Source organism: Canis lupus, chromosome 26 (genome assembly GCF_048164855.1).
Source record: "Canis lupus baileyi chromosome 26, mCanLup2.hap1, whole genome shotgun sequence".
NCBI classification, from domain to species: Eukaryota; Metazoa; Chordata; class Mammalia; order Carnivora; family Canidae; genus Canis; species Canis lupus.
In genome coordinates this window covers 37,804,561-37,828,950 of record NC_132863.1, presented here as the reverse complement: position 1 = coordinate 37,828,950, position 24,390 = coordinate 37,804,561, and the positions used below count along the sequence as shown (strand labels likewise).

General features: G+C 43.2%; 1 protein-coding gene and 1 long non-coding RNA gene across 4 annotated transcripts in view; both read right to left on the bottom strand.

The window, feature by feature from the left end:
• CSE1L (chromosome segregation 1 like) overlaps positions 1–22,023 on the bottom strand; it is a 46,578-nt gene extending 24,555 nt beyond the window's left edge. The window contains exons 1-6 of one of the 3 annotated variants that reach the window (XM_072801377.1): positions 21,864–22,023; positions 19,315–19,552; positions 8,154–8,249; positions 4,395–4,537; positions 584–685; positions 360–505 (exon numbers count right to left, since the gene is read on the bottom strand). In XM_072801377.1, the coding sequence (XP_072657478.1) occupies positions 360–505; positions 584–685; positions 4,395–4,537; positions 8,154–8,249; positions 19,315–19,327 (500 nt within the window). In that variant the 5' untranslated portion in view covers positions 19,328–19,552; positions 21,864–22,023. Of the gene's footprint in view, positions 1–359; positions 506–583; positions 686–4,394; positions 4,538–8,153; positions 8,250–19,314; positions 19,553–21,188; positions 21,381–21,863 lie in introns of those variants that run through there. The other 2 variants (XM_072801378.1, XM_072801379.1) reach the window with 2 other exon arrangements.
• Positions 12,350–16,125, bottom strand: LOC140618597 (uncharacterized). The gene is made up of 2 exons (XR_012018670.1): positions 13,282–16,125; positions 12,350–13,079 (listed from the first exon to the last, which is right to left on the bottom strand). It is a non-coding gene; the product is annotated as an uncharacterized lncRNA (long non-coding RNA).
• Positions 22,024–24,390: the final 2,367 nt, after the last annotated feature.

Sequence of the window (24,390 nt, the reverse complement as noted above, 5' to 3'; positions counted from 1 at the left end):
AGTTAAGCATCTGACTCTTGATTTTGGCTCAGGTCAAGGTCTCAGGACCATGAGATGGAGCCAGTGTCAGACTCCCCACTCAACTGGGAGTCAGCTTGAGATCCTCTCTTCTGGCTCCTTCTGCCCCTCCCCCAAACATGCACGCTCTAAATGAAATCTTTAAAAAAATAAAGTTGAGGCGCCTAGGTGACTCAATGGCTGAGCATCTACCTTTGGCTCAGGTCATTACCCAGGGTCCTGGGTTCAACTTCCACAGCAGGCTCCCTACAGGTAGCCTCCTTCTCCCTCTGCCTATGTCTCTGCCTCTGTGCCGCTCATGAATTAATAGATTAAAAAAAAAAGTACAGATTTATTGATACCTTTTAAATAAAGAATGTGCTGTACGAAGGACTCCATTAATAACATGGAAATCTCCACTCTGAAACCGATTCACCATTTCTGTCAACAAGTCAGGCCATTTCTGAGGGAAATCTTCTCTGCCAATAATGCTAATAGCATCACTTAACTGGGGGGAGGAAAAAGATTAATTACATGGAAGTTCCACAAATAAGCCTCCTCCTTCAACAGTAGAGCCTTCCATTACCTGCTTCTGAATTTGCTCTGGGCTGCTAAGCATCAAGTGCACTATGTTGGCTTTAATGGCTACTCGGTCAGCTTCACAAATTTTGTTTGGTTCGTCTTCAACCTAAAAGCAAAACATTAAGAGCAAATAACAAAGTCCGTATCCATGACCACATGGGTTTATAGAAAAAAGAGAACCATTTTCTTTTCTATTTTTTTTTTTTAAGATTTTATTTATTTATTCATGAGAGACACAGAGAGAAAGAGAGAGAGAGAGAGAGGCAGAGACACAGGCAGAGGGAGAAGCAGGCTCCATGCAGAGAGGCTGATGCGGGACTCGATCCCAAGTCTCCAGGACCAAGCCCTGGGCCGAAGGCGGCACTAAACCACTGAGCCACCCAGGCTGCCCCTTTTCTGGTTTTCTAAGAAAAACATAGAAGAAGGCAGCTCCTTCCCTCTATTTGAATGGGCCACAGATTCCTTAATAATCTAATGAAAGCATAAACCCTTCTGCGGAAAAATATACATTCCCTGATGACAATTAAGAACCTCAGTTCTGGGATCCCTGGGTGGCGCAGCGGTTTGGCGCCTGCCTTTGGCCCAGGGCGCGATCCTGGAGACCCGGGATCGAATCCCACATCGGGCTCCCGGTGCATGGAGCCTGCTTCTCCCTCTGCCTTTGTTTCTGGCTCTCTCTGTCTCTCAGTCTTTCATGAATAAATAAATAAATAAAATAAAATCTTTAAAAAAAAAAAAAAAAAAAGAACCTCAGTTCTATGATGGCTCAGCAGCTGAGTATCTGCCTTTGGCTCAGGGTGTGATGTGGATGGGTCCTCGGATCAAGTTCCACATTGGGTTCCCCAAAGGGAGGCTACTTCTCCCTCTGCCTATGTCTCTACTGCTCTCTGTCCCACATAAATGGATAAATAAAAATCTTTAACAATAGTAATAATAAAAAACCTCACTTCTAAAGGCAAATTTATCAGAACACGTGGTGAAAATATTTACAGATCCATGCTGCCTAGCCCACATTCAGATGCTTCAATCTGATTCTCACCCTAGGTCAGAGGTCTTTTCAATGAAAACTTCTTGACTATTACCAATTTAAATGAATCCAGGACTACATCACTCAAAGAGGTCCTGGAAATCACACTAGTTTTACAAATCAAGACAGAGGAAGAGGGCTAGCATGTCTGCAAGTAGAGCAATGGATATTTTCAACATTCTATAATTTACCAGTTGTTTCTTCACTACATGAGTTAACACTTGACTACACAAGCTTAAAAACAGTATTTATGGGACTCAGTGGTTGAGTGTCTGCCTTTGGCTCAGGCTGTGATCCCGGGGTTCTGGGATTGAGTCTCGCATCAGGCTCCCTGCAAAGAGCCTGCTTCTCCCTCTGCCTATGTCTCTGCCTGTGTGTCTCTCATAAATAAAAAAACAAAACAAACAAAAAACAGTATTTACTACTTCTTAAACTCTTTCACAAAATGAAGACAAAATTCTAAATAAATATTTAAGCAGACTCAAAGTTGACATTTTAGAAAAACTAACCATTTTGTCAATCTTAATGCTTTCTAAATTTCATTATTACTATCACTTCAGAAAAATTCTTTTTTTTTTTTCTTTATCTTAAACCAGGGTTTCTTCAACCTCAGCATTATTGGCATTCTAGGCCAGATATATCTTTGTTATGAGAATGGTTTTGTACACTGCAGGATGATCAGCTGCATCCCTGGTTTCTACCCACTAGTTAGCAGTAACACTCCCTGCCCCCAACCCACCTCCAGCTGTGACAATCAAAATGGCTCCAAAAATCTCTGCAGTCAAAATTACCCCCCAGTGAGAACCACTGTCCTAGAGTAAGGAAAAATACTTTAATTTCTTAATTTTATACCAGTCATTAAACTTGCAGTACAATGGAATTCATCTTAATATTAGTTTATATTTCTATATCTCTTATCAAAAACTCCAAATCCTAATTATTTTGGATTCTACAGAATTTTTATTTATTTATTTTTTTAAATGAGTCACAGATCTAAATTTTTATTTATTTATGATAGTCACACAGAGAGAGAGGCAGAGACATAGGCAGAGGGAGAAGCAGGCTCCATGCACCGGGAGCCCGACGTGGGATTCGATCCAGGGTCTCCAGGATCACGCCCTGGGCCAAAGGCAGGCGCCAAACCGCTGCGCCACCCAGGGATCCCATGATTCTACAGAATTTTTATATGTGGTTTTTCTACTGTGTTTAATTTTTTTCCCCATCCACAAAAGAAATTGCTTCAATTATTCAGTAGAGGGATCCCTGGGTGGCACAGCGGTTTAGTGCCTGCCTTTCGCCAGGGCGTGATCCTGGAGACCTGGGATCGAATCCCACGTCGGGCTCCCAGTGCATGGAGCCTGCTTCTCCCTCTGCCTGTGTCTCTGCCTCTCTCTCTGTGTGACTATCATAAATAAATAAAAATTTAAAAAAAATTTATTCAGTAGAACTGTGTCTTTCCACACAATGCCTCTTCAGTTGACAATGAACTAACATTTAGATTCAACCATAATGGAGGTCAAAAACCAAGCATCACACTCAAGCAATCTGAGTTAGGAAGTTCGAGCAGTCTATATGAACTCAAATGAAACAAGAACTTTGGGAAAGCACCTTTATTAATTTTTGTCAAGTCTTTCAGAATTTCTATGTCATCTGTGAACAAAGATAGTTTTAGGTCTTCCTTCATGTCTGTATACCTTTTTGTTTTTAAAAAAGACTATTTATTTATTCATGAGAGACACAGAGAGAGGCAGAGACATAGATAGAGGGAGAAGCAGGCTCCCTGCAAGGAGCCTGACATGGGAGGATGTAGGACTTGATCCTGGGATGGGGATCACGCCTGGAGCCAAGGCAGATAGATGCTCAACCGCTGAACCACCCAGGCATCCCAGTCTGTATACCTTTTACTTCCTCTTATTCCATCAGCAAGGACTTCCTATACAATGCTGAGAAAGAGTGATGGAGGGGACATTCTTGCTTTGTACCTGATCTTAGTGGAAAAGCTTCAGGTTTCTCACCATTAAGCAGGATATTAGCTAGGTTTTTGAAAATAGTCTTTATTAAGCCAAGAAAGTTCTCTCCCGGGACACCTGGGTGGCTCAGCGGTTGAGCATCTATCTGCCTTTGGCTCAGGGCATGATCCCACAGTTCTGGGATCAAGTCCCACATTGGGCTGCCTGCAGGGAACCCGCTTCTCCCTCTTGCCTGGGTCTCTGCCTCTCTCTCTCTCATGAATAAACAAATAAATCTTTTTGTAAAAAAAAAAAAGTTATCTCCTATTTCCAGTTTACTGAGTTTTACCATGGATGGATGCAGGATCTTGTTAAATGCCTTTTCTCCCTCTAATATGATCATGTGATTTTTCTTTTGTCAGTTTATTAATAGGATTACATTAACTGATTATTGAATGTTAAACCAGCCCTGCATCCCTGGGATAAATCCCACTTCATCATGGTAATTCTTTTTATATGTTTTTGGATCTCATCTACTGATATTTTGAGGAGGGTTCTATTTAATTTTATCTTTAGGGACACCTAGGTGGCTTAGCGGATGGGCGTCTGCCTCTGGCCCAGAGTGTGATCCTAGAGACCTAGGATTGAATCTCGCATCAGGCTCTCTGCATACAGACTGCTTCTCTCTCTATGTCTCTTCCTCTCTGTCTCTCATGAATAAATAAGTATTTTTTTAAAATTTATCTTTAATCTGTGCCTGAATCTTTTCAGGAGCATTGCATATATAAATATTATAAACGTACAGGTTACTATAGACCATATGTTCACAAAATACTTACAATTCTCCAGTTTCTCTTAATATAGTTCTTGAATGTTACTGAGGCACACACTTTGATAACATTATCCTGGGACTTTTCCAGCAATGTTAAAAGCAATAGTGGGTAATTCTGATTTCCTTCTACTGATTCAAGAAACTTCTCAGCTGTAAGAGAATTTCCATGTTAGAGAATTTGTTATTATAACCAAATCTTTCTATTTTATATATAAATGAGCTATGTAGATCTGTGATTAAAAGCACCAAAAAATTGAAAGATTAGGATATTTTCCCTTAAGGAACCTATCATGGGTCTACTGGCCCTTACTTTTCTTATCTGTTAAATGGGACTATAAATGAAACCAGAAAAGCTGTATGGGTAAAGAATAGTTGTTAATATATTGGTTGTTTATCCTTATGATCACATGACTGGGAGCTGTGGCTTGCTGCTGCTGCCCAGCATCATGAGACAGCATTGTACTAGCTATCACTAGCCCAGGAAAAAGATCAAAACTCAAAATTCGAAGTATGGTTTCTACTGAAAGTGTGTTGCTTTCACAGTAACAAAGTCAAAACTTCAAACCACTGTGAAGTTGAAGACTGTACTCTATCATATTCCACAAAGATTCTTAGTAATGCCAGTAATATTTTTATAGTACTGTGATGCAAATTAAACGAGTTAAGTCATACTAATATATATTTTTATAAACCATATGTGTCTGGTTCTTTATTCACATATAGTATTTCATTAAGTTGTCACACTACTACCATTAAGTATATTATTATATTTTAAAACAAGGCCCGAGTTAGATAACTTGTCTAAGATCACACTAGATTTCATCACCGAACAAGTTTTACTCCAGTCCTTATTCTATCATACTAGCCCTCAGTTTTCTTCTTGAACTAAGCATCTATATGAGCAAAAAATTATTCAAAGATTTTACATATTTTCAACTTCTACCATACTTAGTGATAAGAAATCTTCTAGGTTTTGGGGTGCCTGGATGGCTCAGTCAGTTAAGTGACCAACTCTTGATTTTGGCTCAGGCCATGATCTCAAGTTGTGAGATAGAGCCCTGTGTCAGACTCCATGCTCACCAGGAAGTCAGCTTGAGATTCTCCGCCCTTCCTCCCTCTCCCTGGAGGCACTATTTCTAAAATAAATAAATAAATCTTACAAAAGAAATCTCCAGGGTTTACTGATCACACAGTGAAGATTTACAGCATTTCTTTTTCATAAGCTTCATTGAAAAAGTTTGCCATTAGCATCTATTATTTTCTACATTATGATTTAATATCTCTTCATTCTGAACTGAGTCCCAAGAGTTTGAAGTAGATCCTCAAACCTTCCCTGCTTTGTTTCCATCGTATCTTTCTTAAAAGTTAAGAAGCGCTAAACTGAAAACTGTTTTTCAGGAGGGGACATACTATGGTTTTGTAGTAGTCTGGAAGGCTTTGTTTCCTCAGTGGTTAGCACTGTACACACAGCAATACACTAGATCCATGATCTGGAGGAAAGCCCATATACATCACCAGGTTTCAGGGATCCCTGGGTGGCTCAGCGGTTTAGCGCCTGCCTTTGGCCCAGCGCGATCCTGGAGTCCCGGGATCAAGTCCCGCGTTGGGCTCCAGGCATGGAGCCTGCTTCTCTCTCCTCCTGTGTCTCTGCCCCCCCCACCCCCGCCCTCTCTCTATGTCTATCGTGAATAAATAAATAAATAAATAAATAAATAAATAAATAAATCTTTAGGGAAAAAAAAAAAAGATCACCAGGTTTCTTTTTTAAATTGTGATCAGTATCCTGAAAGAAATTAGATGAATTTAAGTCTAATTATTTCTTTCTGTGTTCATTTCCTTCAACTTGCTCACAGAATATTCACATGGACATGTTTCTACACACTCAAGGAGTCTCAAAATGTCTTCCAGTTCATCTGGACCAGTCTCATCTCAATAACCAAGGGAGCATAGTGCTATCTGTAAGCTGGATCAACTACACATTTCAACCTCCAGATCATTTGCTCGAACATGGAATCAGCCTAATATCAATCCCTGAAAAATACTATGTTCATAACTCATTCCAGAAGCATCAATTTATTCCTACAGTGTCCTGAATTAATAAACCAGTAACATCCTTGCCTTACAAAGACACAATTATTAAAAATAATTTTTAATAGACAAGGTTTGCAGAGGCTTTCTGGGAAAGTCTAAGAAGATTAGATCCATTAATTTCACTTCCTCTAAGAACATGTTACTTTTTTAAGCACTAATGGGGGAAAAAAAACCCCACAATTTTCCAGAAATCACAAACACTATTCTAGAATAGAATGGATACATTAACATGTTTATAAGTCTATTTCTTGTATATAACCTATAACTACAACAAACACACAGTGACTTGTGTCTTTGTGGGGGCATTCCAAAATCCTCTTTCTCAGCATGCATATTAATGATTTTAAGGAAGCAGGTTGATAACTGATTAATATGGCTTAAATCGAGAATCATCAATTGATTATCCACCCATAAGATACATATGGTCCTCAGAAAGTTTGGTTGGTTTGCACAGTATCTCATGTTTTTTGAAATCAGATGCTATCATTTAAAAATGAGGACACTTTATAGAAATGTCTTTTATTTTTCAAGCAAAGCTGGAAATATCTTCCAAAAGTGGTTTGAATCCCCCAAAGTTAGTTTGTTACAAATGCCCGCAGCCAAGGCATATAAATCACATGAAATTACCAATCCTTACTTCACTTGCCTCCCTCATTTACCTTTACATTGGAGTCCTGCGGCCATCTGAGTTTACAATTCTAAGCTATCACTAAGTTTCTAACAGAAACTGGTCAAATACTGGAGGGAGGAACCCTAGGTCTTAAAATACATTAATTAAATCAAACCCAACATGTGGATTAAGAAACAGCATCTCATTACCTGGTTTAATTCATTTAATCATTTTTTAGGCAATTAACTCTCATCTCTGTGCCCTAATTATTATATGTCTAAAACAGGCAGGTGTGGGGACTTTTAGAAAGGTGAAGGGACAAAGCTTCTAGACATATTAGTACTTTTTAATCCTAGAATAGGCCAAATAAAAGCAACTTTACTCAAAAAAAACAAAAACACCCGACATCATCGTATGTTACGCATAAGCAGCCAACCAAACACTTTATAGGTAGAGAATGAAAAAGAAACTATGTCCAAGGGTCGCCTTGGTGGCTCAGTCGGTTGAGCATCTGCCTTGGGCACAGGTCATGATCCCAGGGTCCTAGGATTGAGCCCCATGTCGGGCTCCCTGCTCAGTGGGGAGCCTGCTTCTCTCCATCCATCCCTCTGCCGTCCACCCCCCCCCGCCCCCGCTTGTGCTCTCTCTTGTCAAACAAATAAAATCTTAAAAAAATAAAATAAATAAAAAGAGGGGATCCCTGGGTGGCGCAGCGGTTTAGCGCCTGCCTTTGGCCCAGGGCGCGATCCTGGAGACCCGGGATCGAGTCCCACATCAGGCTCCCGGTGCATGGAGCCTGCTTCTCCCTCTCCCTATGTCTCTGCCTCTCTCTCTCTCTCTCTCTGTGACTATCATAAATAAATAAAAATTTAAAAAAAAGAAAGAAAGAAAGAAAGAAAGAAAGAAAGAAAGAAAGAAAGAAAGAAAATATTCCCAAAAATAAAGTGTTAAATCTTTCTTTATTTTTTTTCTTTTTTTTAATTTACACATACAGGTAGATGATGCAAAGGTTTTCATCACTTGTCCTTAAAGAATAAATCAAACCACAAAAAAAATTCTCTTTACCTGGACGTCTGATGGCAGGATCAGGATCAAGAGTTTTCTTTAAGTATTCTGTTAGCGTTTGCAAATTTGCATCACTGAGCTCCATTGCCATAGAACCTAACGGAAAAAATAACGTTTGGTAAATTGGTCACATTGGTACACAATTATTTACATGAAAGAATACTTTTATACTATGGGCCAAAACTCTCTCTGAAAGTCATCCATTTGTTATGTCTTAAGGTATGTCCTAGAAGTCTGACTCAGCTGAAGCAAGGTTCCAGAAAATAAGATAGGCTTTTCTGAAACAAGGGTGAGCTAATTTTGAGAAGAAAAAAGAACAAAAACAAAACATACCACAAAGTCAGTAAAAGGCACAGAAAAACAAAGGTGAAGAATTTATCAAGATTACCATAAAGTTTATCAGATGTAATGCTATAAAAAAGGGCAAACAAGGGGTTAAAAAAAAAAAAACCTCACTAGGAACTTTTTTTTTTATAAGGCCCACCATGAGAAATTACAATTTTAAGCAGTAGATAAGGATCCCATAAAGAGTTCTGAGATTAAAGAAACTGAAATAAATCTGTGTACAACATGCAATCAAGGACTGACAACAAACCAGATGCTGGGAATTAGTACCTGAGGAGAGAATTTTGGAACTCAGAAGACGACAGCTGTGATTATGATTAAAAAGCAACAGCAACTTTTGACACCAAAACCAAAGATAAGTGAGTGTGACTACATCAAAATAAAAGGATCTGGGGATGCCTGTGTGGCTCAGTGGTTGAGCCTCTGCCTTCGGCTCAGGGAATGATTCCAGAGGCTCAGGGAGTGATCCCAGAGTTCGGGGATCAAGTCCCATATCAGGCTCCCTGCAGGGAGCCTGGTTCTCCCTCTGCCTATGTCTCTGCCTTCTCTCTGTGTCTCTCATTAATAAATAAATAAAATCTTTAAAAATGAATGAATGGATGGATGGATGGATTCACACAAAGGCGCCTGGGTAGCTCAGTTGGTTGGGTGTCTGCCTTTAGCTCAGGTCATGATCCTAGGGTCCTAGGATCCAGTGGGAAGCCTGCTTCTCTCCCTCTCCCTCTGCCACTCCCCCTGCTTGTGCTCTAATAAAATCTTAAAAAAAAAAAAAAAAAAAAAAAAAGGTTTCCAAAATGAAAAATGTGGCTTACCAAGCAGGAACAATTATTTGCAGATTATCTATCTGATAAGAGGTTAATATCCAAAATATATTTAGAACCCATAACTCAAAAGCATAAAAATAAAAAATACATATGCAAAAAATTTTAAAATGACCAGAGGATTTGAAGAGACATTTTTTCAGGATATACAGATGGCCGGGGCACCTGGGTGGCTCAGTAGCTGAGCATCTGCCTTTTGGCTCAGGTCATGATCCCAAGGTCCTGGGATTGAGTCCTGCATCAGGCTCCACAGGGAGCTGCTTCTCCCTCTGGCCGTGTCTCTGCCTCTCTCTCATATAAATAAAATAAAATGACATAAAGATGGCCAACGGGTACATGAAAAGGTTCTCAATATCACTAACCATCAGGGAAATGCAAATCAAAACCACAATGAGACTTCACCTCATTCCTGTTAGAATGGCTGTCATCAAAAATAACAAACGTTGGCAAGAACGCACAGAAAAGGCAACGCCTGTGCACTGTTGGTGGGAATGTAAATTGGTGCAGCCACTGTGGAAAACTGTGTGAAGGTTCCTCAAAAAAATTAAAATAGAACTACACTACATGATCCAGAAATTCCACTTCTGAGAGTGCCTGAGTGGCTCAGTGATTGAGCACCAGACTCTTAGTTTTGGCTCAGGTCAAGACCTCAGGGTCATGGGATCCAGCCCCACCTCCAGCTCTGTGCTCAGCTTGGCGCGTGCTTGTTCCTCTCCCTCCACCTCTGCCCCCCCCCACCCCATCCCCTGTCATTGCAACATGCACACACACTCCCAAATAAATAAATAAAATCCTTTTTAAAAAAATTCTTTTCTGGGTATTTACCCAAAGGAAATGAAAGCACTAACTCAAAAAGGTATTTGCACCATGTTCACTGCAACGTTACTCACAAAAGCCCAGACATGGAAATAACCTAAGTGTTCACCAATAGATGAATGGATAAAAGAAAATGTGGTATGTGTATACAATGCAGTATTATTCAGCCATAAAAAAGGGAAAGCCTGCCAACCGTGACAAAATGGACTTTTTTTTTTTTTTTAAAGTAGCCTCCAGGGGATCCCTGGGTGGCTCAGCGGTTTAGTGCCTGCCTTTGGCCCAGGGCCTGATCCTGGAGTCCTGGGATCGAGTCCCACATCGGGCTCCCTGCATGGCGCCTGCTTCTCCCTCTGCCTGTGTCTCTGCCTGTATGTGTGTGTCTCATGAATAAATAAAATCTTTAAAAAAAAATTTAAAATAAAAAAAGTAGGCTCCGTGCCTAATATGGAGCTTGAACTCATAACCCCCACATCAAGACTCACATGCTCTACTGAGCCAGCAATGTGCCCCTGGATGGACCTTGAGAGCCTTATGCTAAGTGAACACCATAGGAGTTCATACTTATATGCAGAATTTAAAATAAAAACAAAAACAAAAAAATACATCAGAGTTCATAGATACAGAGAACCAATTGGCAGTTACCAAAGGTGGGGGATTAGAGATTCACAGAATGGGTGAAAGGAGTCAAAAGGTAGAAAATTCTAGTTATAAAATAAGTAAGCCACGAGGATACAATGTACAGCACAGTGACTCTAGTTAGTATAGGGGACACCTGGCTGGCTCAGTCAGGGGAGCAAGCAACTCTTGATCTTGGGACTTGTGAGTTTGAGCCACACTTTGGGCACAGAGATTACTAAAAAAAAAAATAAATAAGTAAGTAAATAAACTAATAATACTTTATTACGGGGCACCTGGCTGACTGTCATTAAGCAACTCTGGATCTCAAGGTCATGAGTTCAAGCCCCATGTTGGGTGTGCACCCTCCTTAAAAAAAAAAAGTTCTGATGACAAAAAGAATCTCTAATTATGTGTAGTGATGGATGTTAACTAGACTTACTCTGATCATTTCACAATAAGTATATATTGTAAAGTACAGATGTTATTATTATTCATATATTATTCATCATGTTACATATCCAAACCTAATGGTAATATGTGAACGTTCACCAAAAAGTACACTTAAAATGAGTTCACAGTAAGTTATACCTTACATGCTCCATGCGCAGCATCGAGCTGAAAACAAGCCTTGACCTCACGACCCTGAGATCATGACCTAAAACAAAATCAAGAGTTGGGAGGCTTAACCAAGTGAGCCACCAAGGCACACTAAAACTGCACTTCTGCTTAGATCCCAGGAGGTAGCTTTTAGGGACAAAGCCACACTAGTCCCAGGGAACCTAGGAAAATGTAGCCTTCTCAGGGCAACCATGCACAAAACTTAATTTGGGGCTTCTATGACAAAGAAGAAAAAATGTAATAATTCTTGTAAAATGTGAAAAAGCTAAGTGGGAAAAAGTCAAATACATCACAATTCAAATTATGTGAAAAAATTTAGGGGCACCAGGCTGGTTCAGTCGGTAGAGAATGCAACTCTTGATCTCAGGAGTTGTAAACTCAAGCCCAACATTGGGTACAGAGATTACTTTAAAAGAAAATCTTAAAGCACCTGGGTAGCTCAGTTAGGCATCTGCCTTCAGCTCAAAAATCATGATCTCAGGGTCCTGGAATCAAGCCCGGCATGGGCCTCTCTGCCCAGCAGGGGAGTTTGCTTCTCCCTCTCTTCTCTATTACACACACACACACACACACACACACACACACACTCTCTCTCTCTCTCTCTCTCTCTCTCTCTCTCATGCTCTCTCCCAAATAAACAAAATCTTAAACATAAAACAAAATTGGGACACCTGAATGGCTCAGCAGTTGAGTGCCTGCCTTTGGCCCAGGGCGTGATCCTGGAGTCCCAGGATCAAGTCCCACATCAGGCTCCCTGCATTGAGCCTGCTTCTCTGCCTATGTCTCTGCCTATCGCACTGTTTTTCATAAATAAAATCTTTTAAAAAATAAAATAAACGGCAACCCAGGTGGCTCAGCGGTTTAAGGCCACCTTTAGCCCAGGGTACGATCCCAGAGACCTGGGATCGAGTCCCATGTCAGGCTCCCTGCATGGAGCCTGCTTCTCCCTCTGCCTGTGTCTCTGCCTCTCTCTCTCTCTCATGAATAAATAAATAAAATATAAAAAAATAATAAAATAAAATATTTTAAAAAATTATACAGGGATCCCTGGGTAGCGCAGCGGTTTAGCGCCTGCCTTTGGCTCAGGGCGCGATCCTGGAGACCCGGGATCGAATCCCACGTCGGGCTCCCGGTGCATGGAGCCTGCTTCTCCCTCTGCCTATGTCTTTGCCTCTCTCTCTAGCTCTCTGTGTGACTATCGTAAATAAATAAAAATTAAAAAAAAAATTATACATACCCTAATATGTAGAAAAAATAAAAAATACACTCCAAAATGTAAACAGTGGTAATTCTGTGATGAACATTCGGACATTTTTGTTCTCCTCATATTCTAGGATTTTTTTTTCTAGGATTTTCCTGATATCCTATAACTATCTATATATGTAACACATTTCCAATCACAAAGCTATTAAAATTTTATCATATTTTTAAGTGACTGTCAAAGGTAATTAAAGCTAGGCTCTCAAAGGAGCTTACATATTAGATGGAAGGTAAGACACAACTACGATGCAAACTACGACCTATAATCCCTTTGCTGCAGTTCTGAAATCCAAAAGTCTATAACCTGGAGTCCATGCTGGAGCCCAACTCGGGGCTTGAACCCAGGACCCTGAGCTGAGATCAAGTGTCAGATGCTTAATCTACTGAACCACCCAAGCACCCCTGAAAGTTGTTTTAAGTTTGTGTCAAACTCATTTGGCATCAAAACCTGGCCCAGGGGCAGCCCCGGTGGCGCAGCGGTTTAGCGCCGCCTGCAGCCTCGGGTGTGATCCTGGAGACCCAGGATCGAGTCCCACATTGGGCTTCCTGCATGGAGCCTGTTTCTCCCTCTGCCTGTGTCTCTGCCTCTCTCTTCGCTCTCTCTGAATGAATAAATAAATAAATCTTAAAAAAAAAAAAAAAAAAAAAACCTGGCCCACACTGCCTGAGGCTATAGTGTCTCACTTAATATATAAACTTGTTTTACTTAAGAAATACTAATGTGGGCAGCCCAGGTGACTCAGCGGTTTAGGGCAGCCTACACCCCAGGGCGTGATCCTGGAGACCCGGGATCGAGTCCCATGTCAGGCTCCCTGCATGGAGCCTGCTTCTCCCTCTGCCTGTGTCTCCGCCTCTATCTCTGTCTCTGTCTCTCTCGATTAAATAACTAAAACCTTAAAAAAAAAAAAAAAAAAAAGAAATACTAATGTGTTTGCAGAGTAATACTCCACAACCCACAGGGAATGCTGCATAATCCACAGTATGTGCACTCAAAAAGAAACCCTGAAACACATTTGTCCCCTGGAGTTGAGGTGCCAAATAAATGACCGTAACTTAACTGCTAGGAAGTTAACAAGAGAGTTACTTGACCTACATTTGCATGTGGGCCAAAATTTCCAAAAGGCTCTCTTTAGCTGAACTTGAAGAATACACAGAATTGGAAAGGCAAAGTAGAATGACACCCATCTTATATAAGAATTAGTGTGAGCAAAATAACAGGAAAAATACATTAGCTCCTTTGGCGAATAGAGGTATTGGAGGCTGAGATCAGATCCTACAGGTTCCTCAATACTTTGGTGAAGGGTTTCATGATTTAATGTACAACAGGAAGTCATTGAAGTTTTTTGAAATGGATCAAAACTTAAAGTGGAGCATATGAACTTTGGGCTGGTAATGGTTTCCAGAGTGGAGGCGAGAAGAACAAGTATCTGGACACTTTTTTTTCAATGAGGGGAAGGGCATAATGCCAGATGTTTTGTATGTATATCATTGCAAATAGTAATCATTTTACATACAAGGAAACTCAGATTAACTTGCCCCAAGTAACATAATTAATAAAAATCATATCTGGGCGCTTGGGTGGCTCAGTGGTTGAGCATCTGCCTTTGGCTCAGGACATGATCCTGGGGTCCTGGGATCAAGTCCCGCATAGGGCTCCTCACAGGGAGCCTGCTTTTCCCTCTGCCTAGGTCTCTGCCTCTTTCTGTGTCTCTTATGAATAAATAAATATTAAAAAAAAAAAAAAAAACAGAAAACAAAGCAATTTGACTTTATAGGTCTACTCTCCTACTAATCAAGGCTATCTCTCAGGGGGAAATAATAATGATAAGGACTTTACTAGAGTGGCAATCCCAGGGACAGTAATAGAAAGGACACCTTGCCAAGGAAGGAGGAAAGGAGGAAGACAGATACAGGCTATAGCTAATGCTGTGCTTGTGCAGCATAGCCCTCCACAACCAGAAACTACAAGCTTCTAAGGAGACTATTTGTTTGAAACTATCCATATTCTCCTTACTAGTCTTTTCCCTTTAATTGGAAAACATTTTTACCATAACGAAAGCCATATTCTGATTTACTAGATTCTTCCACCTATCTATTCACTTCCTCTGACCCAGCACAAACCACCCTATGACATGAATATCAAGTCCCACTCAACCATAGACACAATTTATTAGGAGGCTACCCTTTCTGGGTTTTATATTAAAAGTTTGGGAAATGCAGGGATGCCTGGTTGGCTCAGTCGGTTGATCTTGGGGTTTATCATGGGTTCTACACCCATGCCAGATGTAGAAATTTTTTTAAATCTTTTTAAGATTTTATTTTTATAGGCAGTCGGTTGGACATCTGCCTTTGGCTTGGGTCATGATTCCAGAGTCCTGGGATAGAGCCCCACAATGGGCTCTCTACTCAGCGGGGAGATTGTTTCTCCCTCTTCCTCCTCTTGCTCATGCTATCTCAAATAAAATTTTTTCAAAATACGATTTTATTTTTACATAATCTCCACACTCAACGTGGTGCTCAAACTCAACCCCGAGATCAAGAGTTGGATGCTCCTCTGATTGAACCATAGTCTTTAAAAAAAAAAAAAGTCTGGAAAATGCTACACATTATATCCCCCCACACACACTTTTGGAGTCTTCAGGAACTCAAACAGTTAAGTTTTCAGATTAATGTTTAAATCCAGAGTTACCCCCCCATTGCTTGGCCACAGAACTACTTTATTATATAAAACTTTGGAAAGCTGTGATTTAATCAGTGCATTTTCTATTCTTTCTGTGTTGAAATGCTCAATCTGACAAAATTTGCTGTCGTCAAGCATAATCATTTACATCAGTGTATATGAGCTATTAAAAACAACAACAACCCAGGGCACCCCGGGTGGCTCAGCAGTTTAGAGGCTTCCTTCGGCCCAGGGCATGATCCTGGAAACCTGGGATCGAGTCCCACATCGGGGTCCCTGCATGGAGCCTGCTTCTCCCTCTGCCTGTATCTCTGTCTCTGTCTCTCTCTGTCTCACAAATAAATAAATAAATAAAATCTTAAAAAATAATAATAACCTTGTCTTTCTTTGCCACACAAATTTGTTCTACCTTTTGAGATTTATGCAAGGCAGGATGTTAGAAACTGTGTACGTATGTCTTGGGAGCATTATAGAGATTAACTGCATCTATTCTGTTGAATTTTTTTTTTTTTAAATAATATCCTTTATTTTTTTTTTTAAGTAGGCTCCATCCCCAGCTTGGAGCCAAAGCAGGGCTTTGATTTCAAAACCGTGAGTGAGATCAAGACCTGAGCCAAGGGATCCCTGGGTGGCGCAGTGGTTTAGTGCCTGCCCTTGACCCAGGGCGTGATCCTGGAGACCCGGGATCGAATCCCACGTCGGGCTCCCGGTGCATGGAGCCTGCTTCTCCCTCTGCCTATGTCTCTGCCTCTCTCTCTCTCTCTCTCTCTCTCTGTGTGACTATCATTAAAAAAAAAAAAAAAAAAAAAAAAAAGACCTGAGCCAAGATCAGGAGTCCCACACTTAACCTACTGAGCCACCCAGGAGCCTACTGTTGAGTTTAATACACTCCTCAGTAATTCTCTATTTCACTAACTTTTTTTTTTTTAAAGGGAGAAGCAGGCTCCATGCAGGGAGCTCAACGTGGGACTTGATCCCAGGTCTCCGGGATCACACCCTGGACTGCAGGCGGCGCTAAACCGCTGAGCCACCAGGGCTGCCCCATTTTTTTTTTTTTTTTAAAGATTTTATTTATTTATTCATTAGAGACACACAGAGAGAGGCAGAGACACAGGGAGGGAGAAGCAGACTCCATGCAGGGAGCCTAACGTGGGACTTGATCCCAGGACTCCAGGATCATGTCCTAAGCTGAAGGCAGAGGCTTACCCACTGAGAAACCCAGGTGTCCCCCCCCCCTCTTTTTTTAAGATTTATTTTAGGGTGAGAGTACACATGTGTGCAAGTAGGGGATAGGGCAAAGAGAAAGGGAAAGTGAGAATTCTCAAGCAGATTCCTTACTGAGCTTGGAGCCCCACACATGGCTTACCCCAGGACCCTGAGATCATTAGGAGCAGAAATCAAGAGCCAACCACTCAACTGAGCCATCCAGGCAACCCCCACTAACTTTCTTCATTATGTTCTTAAAGCACTATACATACCTCTGCCAAAATCTCCTATAGTCCTCATAATTATTTCTATTACAAAACCAAACTCCTGGGGCACCTGGGTGGCTCAGCTGGTTCAGCAACCAACTTGTGATTTGGGCCCAAGTCATGATCTCATGGGTTGTAAGAGTGAGCCCCAAATCAGGTTCCACAGAGGAGAGTCTGCTTAAGATTCTCTCCCTCTGTCCCCTACCCCCCACATGTGTAAGCTCATGAGCCCACACACATGTTCTAAAATAAATCATAAAAAAAAAAAAAAAATTTTCCAAACTCTACCATGGCAGAGTCCTATGCAACTGGGCACCTGTCAACATCATTTATCTTCTTTTGGCTTCTTTTTGGCTGTAAGTTCAAGCCACAAAACCCTTCCCTCTGTTGTGTGAACCAACCAAGACAGTATCCATGGCTGTAATAATGCTCTTCCTTCTAATTTGATATTGGGTATCATTCAGCTGTTAGCCCACTGTGAACTCAAAAAGGCCTTCCACCTCTCATTTATTCTCATTACACTATTAATAGCAGTAACTAGCATGTGAAATATCTTTGATATACTTGTTATCCTTATTGTAAGCTCCTTAGGGCAAGGACTTTGTATGTCTTATCTCTGTAAGCCAAGGATTTTATCATTGCCTGGCACACGTAGATACTCAGCAAGCATTTATTGAATGAACTAAGGGATAAGTCAATATATGTCAGTCAACTAGCTAAAACAGGAGTTCCCAGGGTGTATTAGAGACTATTCTCTGAGGATCAGTTATGAGGAGCCCTAACTTAACATGGGAACTCAGTTACATCTGTAAGATAAACAAATAACTTACCCACCATAGTTAACTTCTGTTCATTCAAGTGTTTCAAGAAAGAACTGAATTTGAAATTTATTCTGTTACTGTTCGTATATGCCAGTGCTTATACTTTCTGCTTATACTTTCGTTTCAGTGCTTTGCACTTACTGTCCCACCTGCCTGAACAGCTCTGCCTCCACAGAGCTGAATGGCTCACTGCCCATTTCATTCAGGTCTCTTTCCAAGGTCATCTCTTTTCAGAGATCCCTTCCTGAACCATCCTATCTAAAGAGAACCCAACTCAGTCACTTTTCATTCCCTTACTCTATTTTTCCAAGTTCCAAAATTTATAAGGCATATTACTTTCCATTCTTGTTTACTGTGCTTTTCTTGCCACTAGACTCGTAAGTTCTAGAGTAGGGGCTTTGTGTTTCGCTCACTTCAATCTCCTTAGACCTTTACGATAGAGATAGGTACCTACTACTTATTTCTTGTACTACTTTCAAATGCTGCACTCCCTTTATTGATTTTTTCCATCAAAAACATTTTTATCATTCTACACATTTGCTCTGTGACAAACAGGAAGTGGAGACAACGGATTCTAAGACCACATGATAGAATGACCCTAAAATGACAAAGTTGAGGTACTAATGTAGGACTATTTTTAAGTTAAAAAAGAAAAAGGAGGGGCAGCCTGGGCGGCTCAGCGGTTTTGCGCCACCTTTCGCCCAGGGCGTGATCCTGGAGACCTAGGATCGAGTTCCGCGTCAGCCTCCTTGCATGGAAGCCTGCTTCTCCCTCTGCGTGTCTCTCATGAATAAATCAATAAAATATTAAAAAAAAAAAAAAAAAAAAAAAAAAAAACAAAGAAAAAAGGGGCAGCCTGGGTGGCTCAGCGGTTTCGCCACCTTTAGCCCAGGGCCTGACCATCCTAGAGACCAGGGATGGGAGTCCCACGTTGGGTTCCCTGCATGGAGCCGGCTTCTCCCTCTGCCTCTCTCTCTTTTATAATTAAATAAAATCTTAAAAAAGAAAAAAGGGGGGGGGCGCACCGAGGTGGACCAGCTGGTTAAGCATCTGCCTTTAGTTCAGGATATCTCAGAGTCCTGGGACGCAGCCCCTCCTCAGGCTCCCTGGGTCAGGAGGGAATCTGCTTCTTCCTTTCCCCCTCCCCCAACTCGTGTTTATGCACTTTCTTTCTTAAAAAATAAAATCTAAAAAAATATATATATATATCTGTAAGCTTAGCCTTGACTTGGGAAAGCATGACAAATTAGGTAACTGCAGAGAAACTCCACAGGTTTTCACAATATATGGGCAAAACCAAGACCTAATTAACTAATTTGGGGCAGCCCAGGTGGCCCAGTGGTTTAGGGCCGCCTTCAGCCCAGACTGTGATCCTGGAGACCCGGGATCCAGTCCCGCATCGGGCTCCCTGCATGGAGCCTGCTTCTCCCTCTGCCTGTGTCTCTGCCTCTCTCTGTGTCTCTATGAATAAATAAAATCTTTAAAAAAAATAATAATAATTAAGCTAATTTGGCCACTGGTGAAAGTACTAGGACTCTTTAAAATTTAGCAATATGTAAATGTAGAAAGTGTTATTCATTTTAAAATAAAGATTCAAACTAGAAATGGGAAATTCATTCTTTTGCATTTATAGGAGGGGTGATACTCTACTTTTTCCACAGATCTTTGGAAATCTCTACCAATTCAGTTAAAAAAAGAAAACAAATGTACCACAATAAATCATTGATGAGAGACTTATCTAAATTCCAAGTTCTTCTTGTTGAATGAATGGCTGGACCTAAGTCTAGCCTCTTCCCATAGGCCCTCAGTTATGGATGAAGACTTTTGGAATAAAAGCTCTGCTTTCCAAGGCCATCTCATAGACATCTGTGACATAAGCTGATCCAAGATTTGTGCCTTTTCTTAGATATTTCCTCCACATTAGAGAACCATTCCTGAGTCCTTACATCTGGGGAAAGGGAAAGAGATCCAATGAATGAAAACTATCTGGCACACACATATCAAAAACATACCCAACACCTCCACCCTTTCTTGCCCCCCCGCTGCTTTCTAATCACAGGAACAGACCACTTAGAATCAAATCCCAACTGAATATTGTCTACAAACCCCTATATGATCTGGCCCCTCCATACCTTTCCTTTCTTCATGTGCTACTGTAGCAAACTGGATTTTCCTCCAGGATTCTAAGTTTGTTCCTGTCCTCAAGCTTTTGTATTTTCTATTCCCTCTGCCTGGAATGCTGTCCCCTCACCTTTCCATGGCTAATCTCAGCTCAAATGACATCTCTCCAGAGAAGCCGCCTTTTTCTTTTAAGAGATGGGGGAGGGAGGGAAGATGAGGAGGGGCAGAGAATCCTAAGCAAACTCTGCAACCAACATAGAGTCCAACACAGGGGCTCACAACCCTGAGATAATGACCTGAGCCAAAATCAAGAGTTGAACCCTTAACTGACTGAGCCACCCAGGTGCCGCCCCCAGAGAAGCCCTTTTCATCTCTCACATCACTCTTTCACTTGTCAGTCACTATCTGAAATTATCTAATTCATTTATTCGTATCCCTGTTTCTTTCTCCCACTAGCATTTAAGCTCCCCAAGAGAAAGGACCTTGTCCATTTTTATTTCTTCCCTGTATTCCCAGAGATTAAGTGGATGCTCTATAATTATAAAGTGAATGAAGGAACAAATTAATTCCAAAGCTAGAGCACTGTTCTCAAACCCATATGATCCTGTATAGGAAACCCTCTGTGCCAACCCCCAAAATAGCAGAAATCAAAGTAACCAGATGGGAAGAGAAAACGCCCTTGCATTGATAGAAGTCAAAGTGTCTTGGGGGGAACAAGGTAAATCAAGAGTCCCAGAAATTATGCAGAAAGTGGAGAGACACAGGCAGGTAAAAAAAAAAAAAAAAAAAAAAAAAAAAAAAAAAAAAAAATTCCAGCGATGGGGAGGGGAGTCAGGGGAGGAGAAAAGAACACAGGTGGGATCCAAGAGTAAAAAGTTCTCCTTCTGCGCCTCCAAGGAGTAACAGCACTTGTGCAACTACCACGTGTAAGCACTCATCACGGGAATACAGCAGTAAACAAGACAGGCCAGGTCCTTGCTCTAGCAGTTTACAACCCAGCGGCCGAGGAAGACCACTCCAACTCCAGTGAGCGATAAATGCAATTAAGTAAAAAGCTGAAACAAAAAAGTTCCTCAGAGAAGTTGGTCAAAGAAGGTTTAAGGGGCGTGACACCTAAAGGACGGGGAGCCAGCCTCGCAAAGCTCTGATGCTGGTAATTTCCAAGCAAACGAAAGGTATGTCCAAACGCTCCATGGTGGGCAAGGGCTTGGAACATCTAAGAAAACAGAGAGTCAGCAGTATGGTTACAGGAGAAGAGGCGGGCACTATGTAAACCACGGTCGCGACCCCGTGGACCCTCACGGCCAGCCGCGAGGCACTGTTTTCAACCCCACTCTGCGCGGAAGGAAAAGGGGAAGACCCCGGGGGATGCACCGACTGGCCCTAAACTGCACTCCTAGGGAGAGGCCAACCCTGGAGCGACCCCAGGCCTTCTAATTCCAAAGCTCACGCTCCGCCACTACCACGCTCCCGCGTCTCCCCCGAGAGCGAGACCCTCCATTCCCGGGCAGGTGCATGGATCAGAACGCAGTCCTCAGACGGCTCAGCAGGGTGAGATCACGATGCCCATTTACAGCCGCGGAGACCGGAGCACACGGAGGTTAAAGCTCGCCCTTCTCAACCAGAACGCGAGGCCGGGGGCCGGGGACGAGGCCGTCTGGGCGGCGGCCGGCCGGGGTTCCGCAGCCGGGCCGGACAGGCCTCGCCGCCGCACTCCGCTCACGTTGCGGGCGGCCGGGCGCGACCAGGACGGACGCGAGGGCGCGACCAATGAGAGGCGGCCTTCCCGAGCGGCCCGGCGGCGGCGCGGCCAATCAGCACGGCGCTCGAGGGGAAGGGGCGGGCGCTCGGGCGGCTCGCGTTAGGCCGCACCTCAGGGGGCCCTCGCCCCTCACAGGCCCCGGTGCCGTCGGGGCTGGGGGCGAGCCCTGAGACGCCGCGAGGGGAGGCGAGACCCGCCCACGCAGGCAAAGACCTCGCCCCAGGGCGCCGCCCGAAGCACCGGCCCACATTCCGCTCCGGCCCAGAGGCGCGGTCCTCGCTTCCCAGAGCTCGGAAGTGTCACAAGCGCCGCATCCCTCCCCCGGCGGGGTCCCCAGAGGCCACCCTGCCAGGCCGTGCACGCCCCCGCGCCTCACCTCTTGAGGATACGGGAACGGAGAAGGGAATCTCAGCCGCGAACTGTAACCGGCACTACCCACCCCTGCCGCCGCTCCGCCTCACATTCAAACCCCGGCAAAATGGCGCGGCGGCGAGGCTGCGGCCCCGGCGCATGCGTGAGCGGGGCGGAGGCGGGGGGCGGGGCCGGGAGCGCTCAGGCCCCGCCCACGCTCGACTGGCCAATCGCGACCGGCTCTGTGTTGGCGCTGACGTCACGAGCGACGACGCGCCTCGGCTCAGTCCGCCGCCGGGCACGACACCGTCCCGGTTTCCTGGGAGCAGAAGTGGGTTCAGCGCGTGGCCGCCGGACTGCGACCTCGTCTGCTGTCAGGCCCCGGGGACGGACGTAGCGGGTCCTTCTAGAACTGCGGGACGAGCTGCCCAAAGTCAGGTCCACAGCCCTGCGGACCGAGGAGAACCCTCTGCCCCTCGCGGGGCGCAGGCTTTAGAGGCGGAGGCGGAATGAACGAAATCCTTTCCGATCTTGATTAGCGCTACGTCCAGAAAATTTAAGACGGGATGATACGGCAGGCAGCGACTTGGAAGGTCCTTGGTTGGCCAGAGAAGACCTCTGAAAAGTGACACTTGACCGGAATTTCAACAAGGAGACAGCTGTGTCCAGATCCCCCTGAAAAGCATTGCAAGACGAGGCTCTAGGCGGGAGCGAGCTGGGCGGGGGCTCGATGCGGTGCAGAGACGCAGATGAGGTTAGCCCAGGGCGGGCTAGATGATGCAGGCCTCCCAAGCCCTGGTCACACAGTCTCATTGCATCCATTACAGGATGGTCACCAAATCTACATTAAAAAAAAAAAAAAAAGATTTTATTTATTTATTCATGAGAGAGAGAGAGGCAGAGACACAGGTAGAGGGAGAAGCAGGCATCCCAGGCGGGGAGCCCGATGCGGGACTCAATCCTGGGTCTCCAGGATCACACCCTGGGCCGAAGGCAGGCGCCAAACTGCTGAGCCACCCAGGGATCCCCTGACTGGTCATTTTAAAGGAGAATGAGACAGGTAGGGAGTGAGTGATGGCCAGGTGAAAACTTAAAGCATTGATCAGTGTAAATGTTATCAGGCTAGCTATGTCTGCTAGCTGGGAATTATCAAGGTTAGGCTCCCATCCTCCCACAGAGGGGCACTGAGAAATAGGCCTCACCTTCCTGATGATTTTATATATAAATATATATATATTAATATATATATTTTTTAAAGATTTTTTTTATTTGAGAGAGCAAGAGTGAGCACAAAAGGAGAGGCAGAGGAAGAAGCAGACTCCCTGCTGAGCGTGGGGGGGGGTGGCTTGATCCCAAGACCCAGAGATAATGACCCAAGAGGGAAAAAAGGCCGACTTGAATGCAGACTAAGCCACCCTGGTGCCCCTGATGATTATGTTTCAAAGGAATGTCTTTCTAGTCGTTGGGAAAGATACATATACATGTAGAAGGGATAAAAGAAGGATTCACAATTGTAAGCCCTTTTTAGTAAATGCTCTAAGAAAGGGAGGTATCCTCAGGTGTTAGCTAGAGCAAACAGTAAATTTTCCTGGCAACACTGAGCTTTTTCAAGCAGTCACAAGTGGGTGAGTGTACGTGTGTGTATGTGTGTGTTTGTGTGTTGAGGGTGGGGGACACTGGGGTCATCCTAGGGTCACGGCCTTATGCTGCTAGAAGCCACGTTCAAGTTTAATCATCTCTTACTGCAGCATATATGCAGACAAGTGGACAGTGTCAGGATATACTGTAGAGGTAGAGCCTGTAGGATCTTATGATCCATGGCATGTGACAATGACAGGAAGCGATGAGGATTTAGGGAAATCCCAGCCCTCAGTTCGGCCACCAGCAGGCCCAGCTATTTCAGAGCTCTTGTGAATACATCAAGAAAATCGTTTTAAAAAATAAAATGACCAATCAGGGGCACCTGGGTGGCCCAGTGGGTTAAACCTCGACTCTTGATTTCGGCTCAGGTCACTGATCTCATGGGTCCTGGCCCAGCTTCATGCTCAGAGGGGAGTCTGCTTGAGATTCTCTCTCTTTGCCACTCATGTGCCCGATCTCTCTCCTCAAAATAAAATCTTAAAAAATAAAAATGCCCGGGGGCAGCCCCGGTGGCTCAGCGGTTTAGCACCGCCTTTACCCCAGGCCGTGATCCTGGAGACCTAGGATTGAGTCCTACATCGGGCTCCCTGCATGGAGCCTGCTTCTCCCTCTGCCTGTGTCTCTGCCTCTCTCTCTCTCTCTGTCTCAAATAAATAAATAAATAAATAAATAAATAAATAAATAAATAAATAAATAAAAAAAATGCCCAATCACCTCTGCACAGTCAGAATCAACTCTCTCCCCTACTGTGAGTAATTTATGAATAAAATCTGTTTTTACTGCTTTAACAATGTCCGGCTTTATTTATCTTTGACAGCACCCTGGCTATGAATATGTAAAAGCAATCCTGGAGATAAAATGCAAAAATTGCTCTATTTAAGTAAAAGGGTCATGGATAGAAGTTTTTTGTA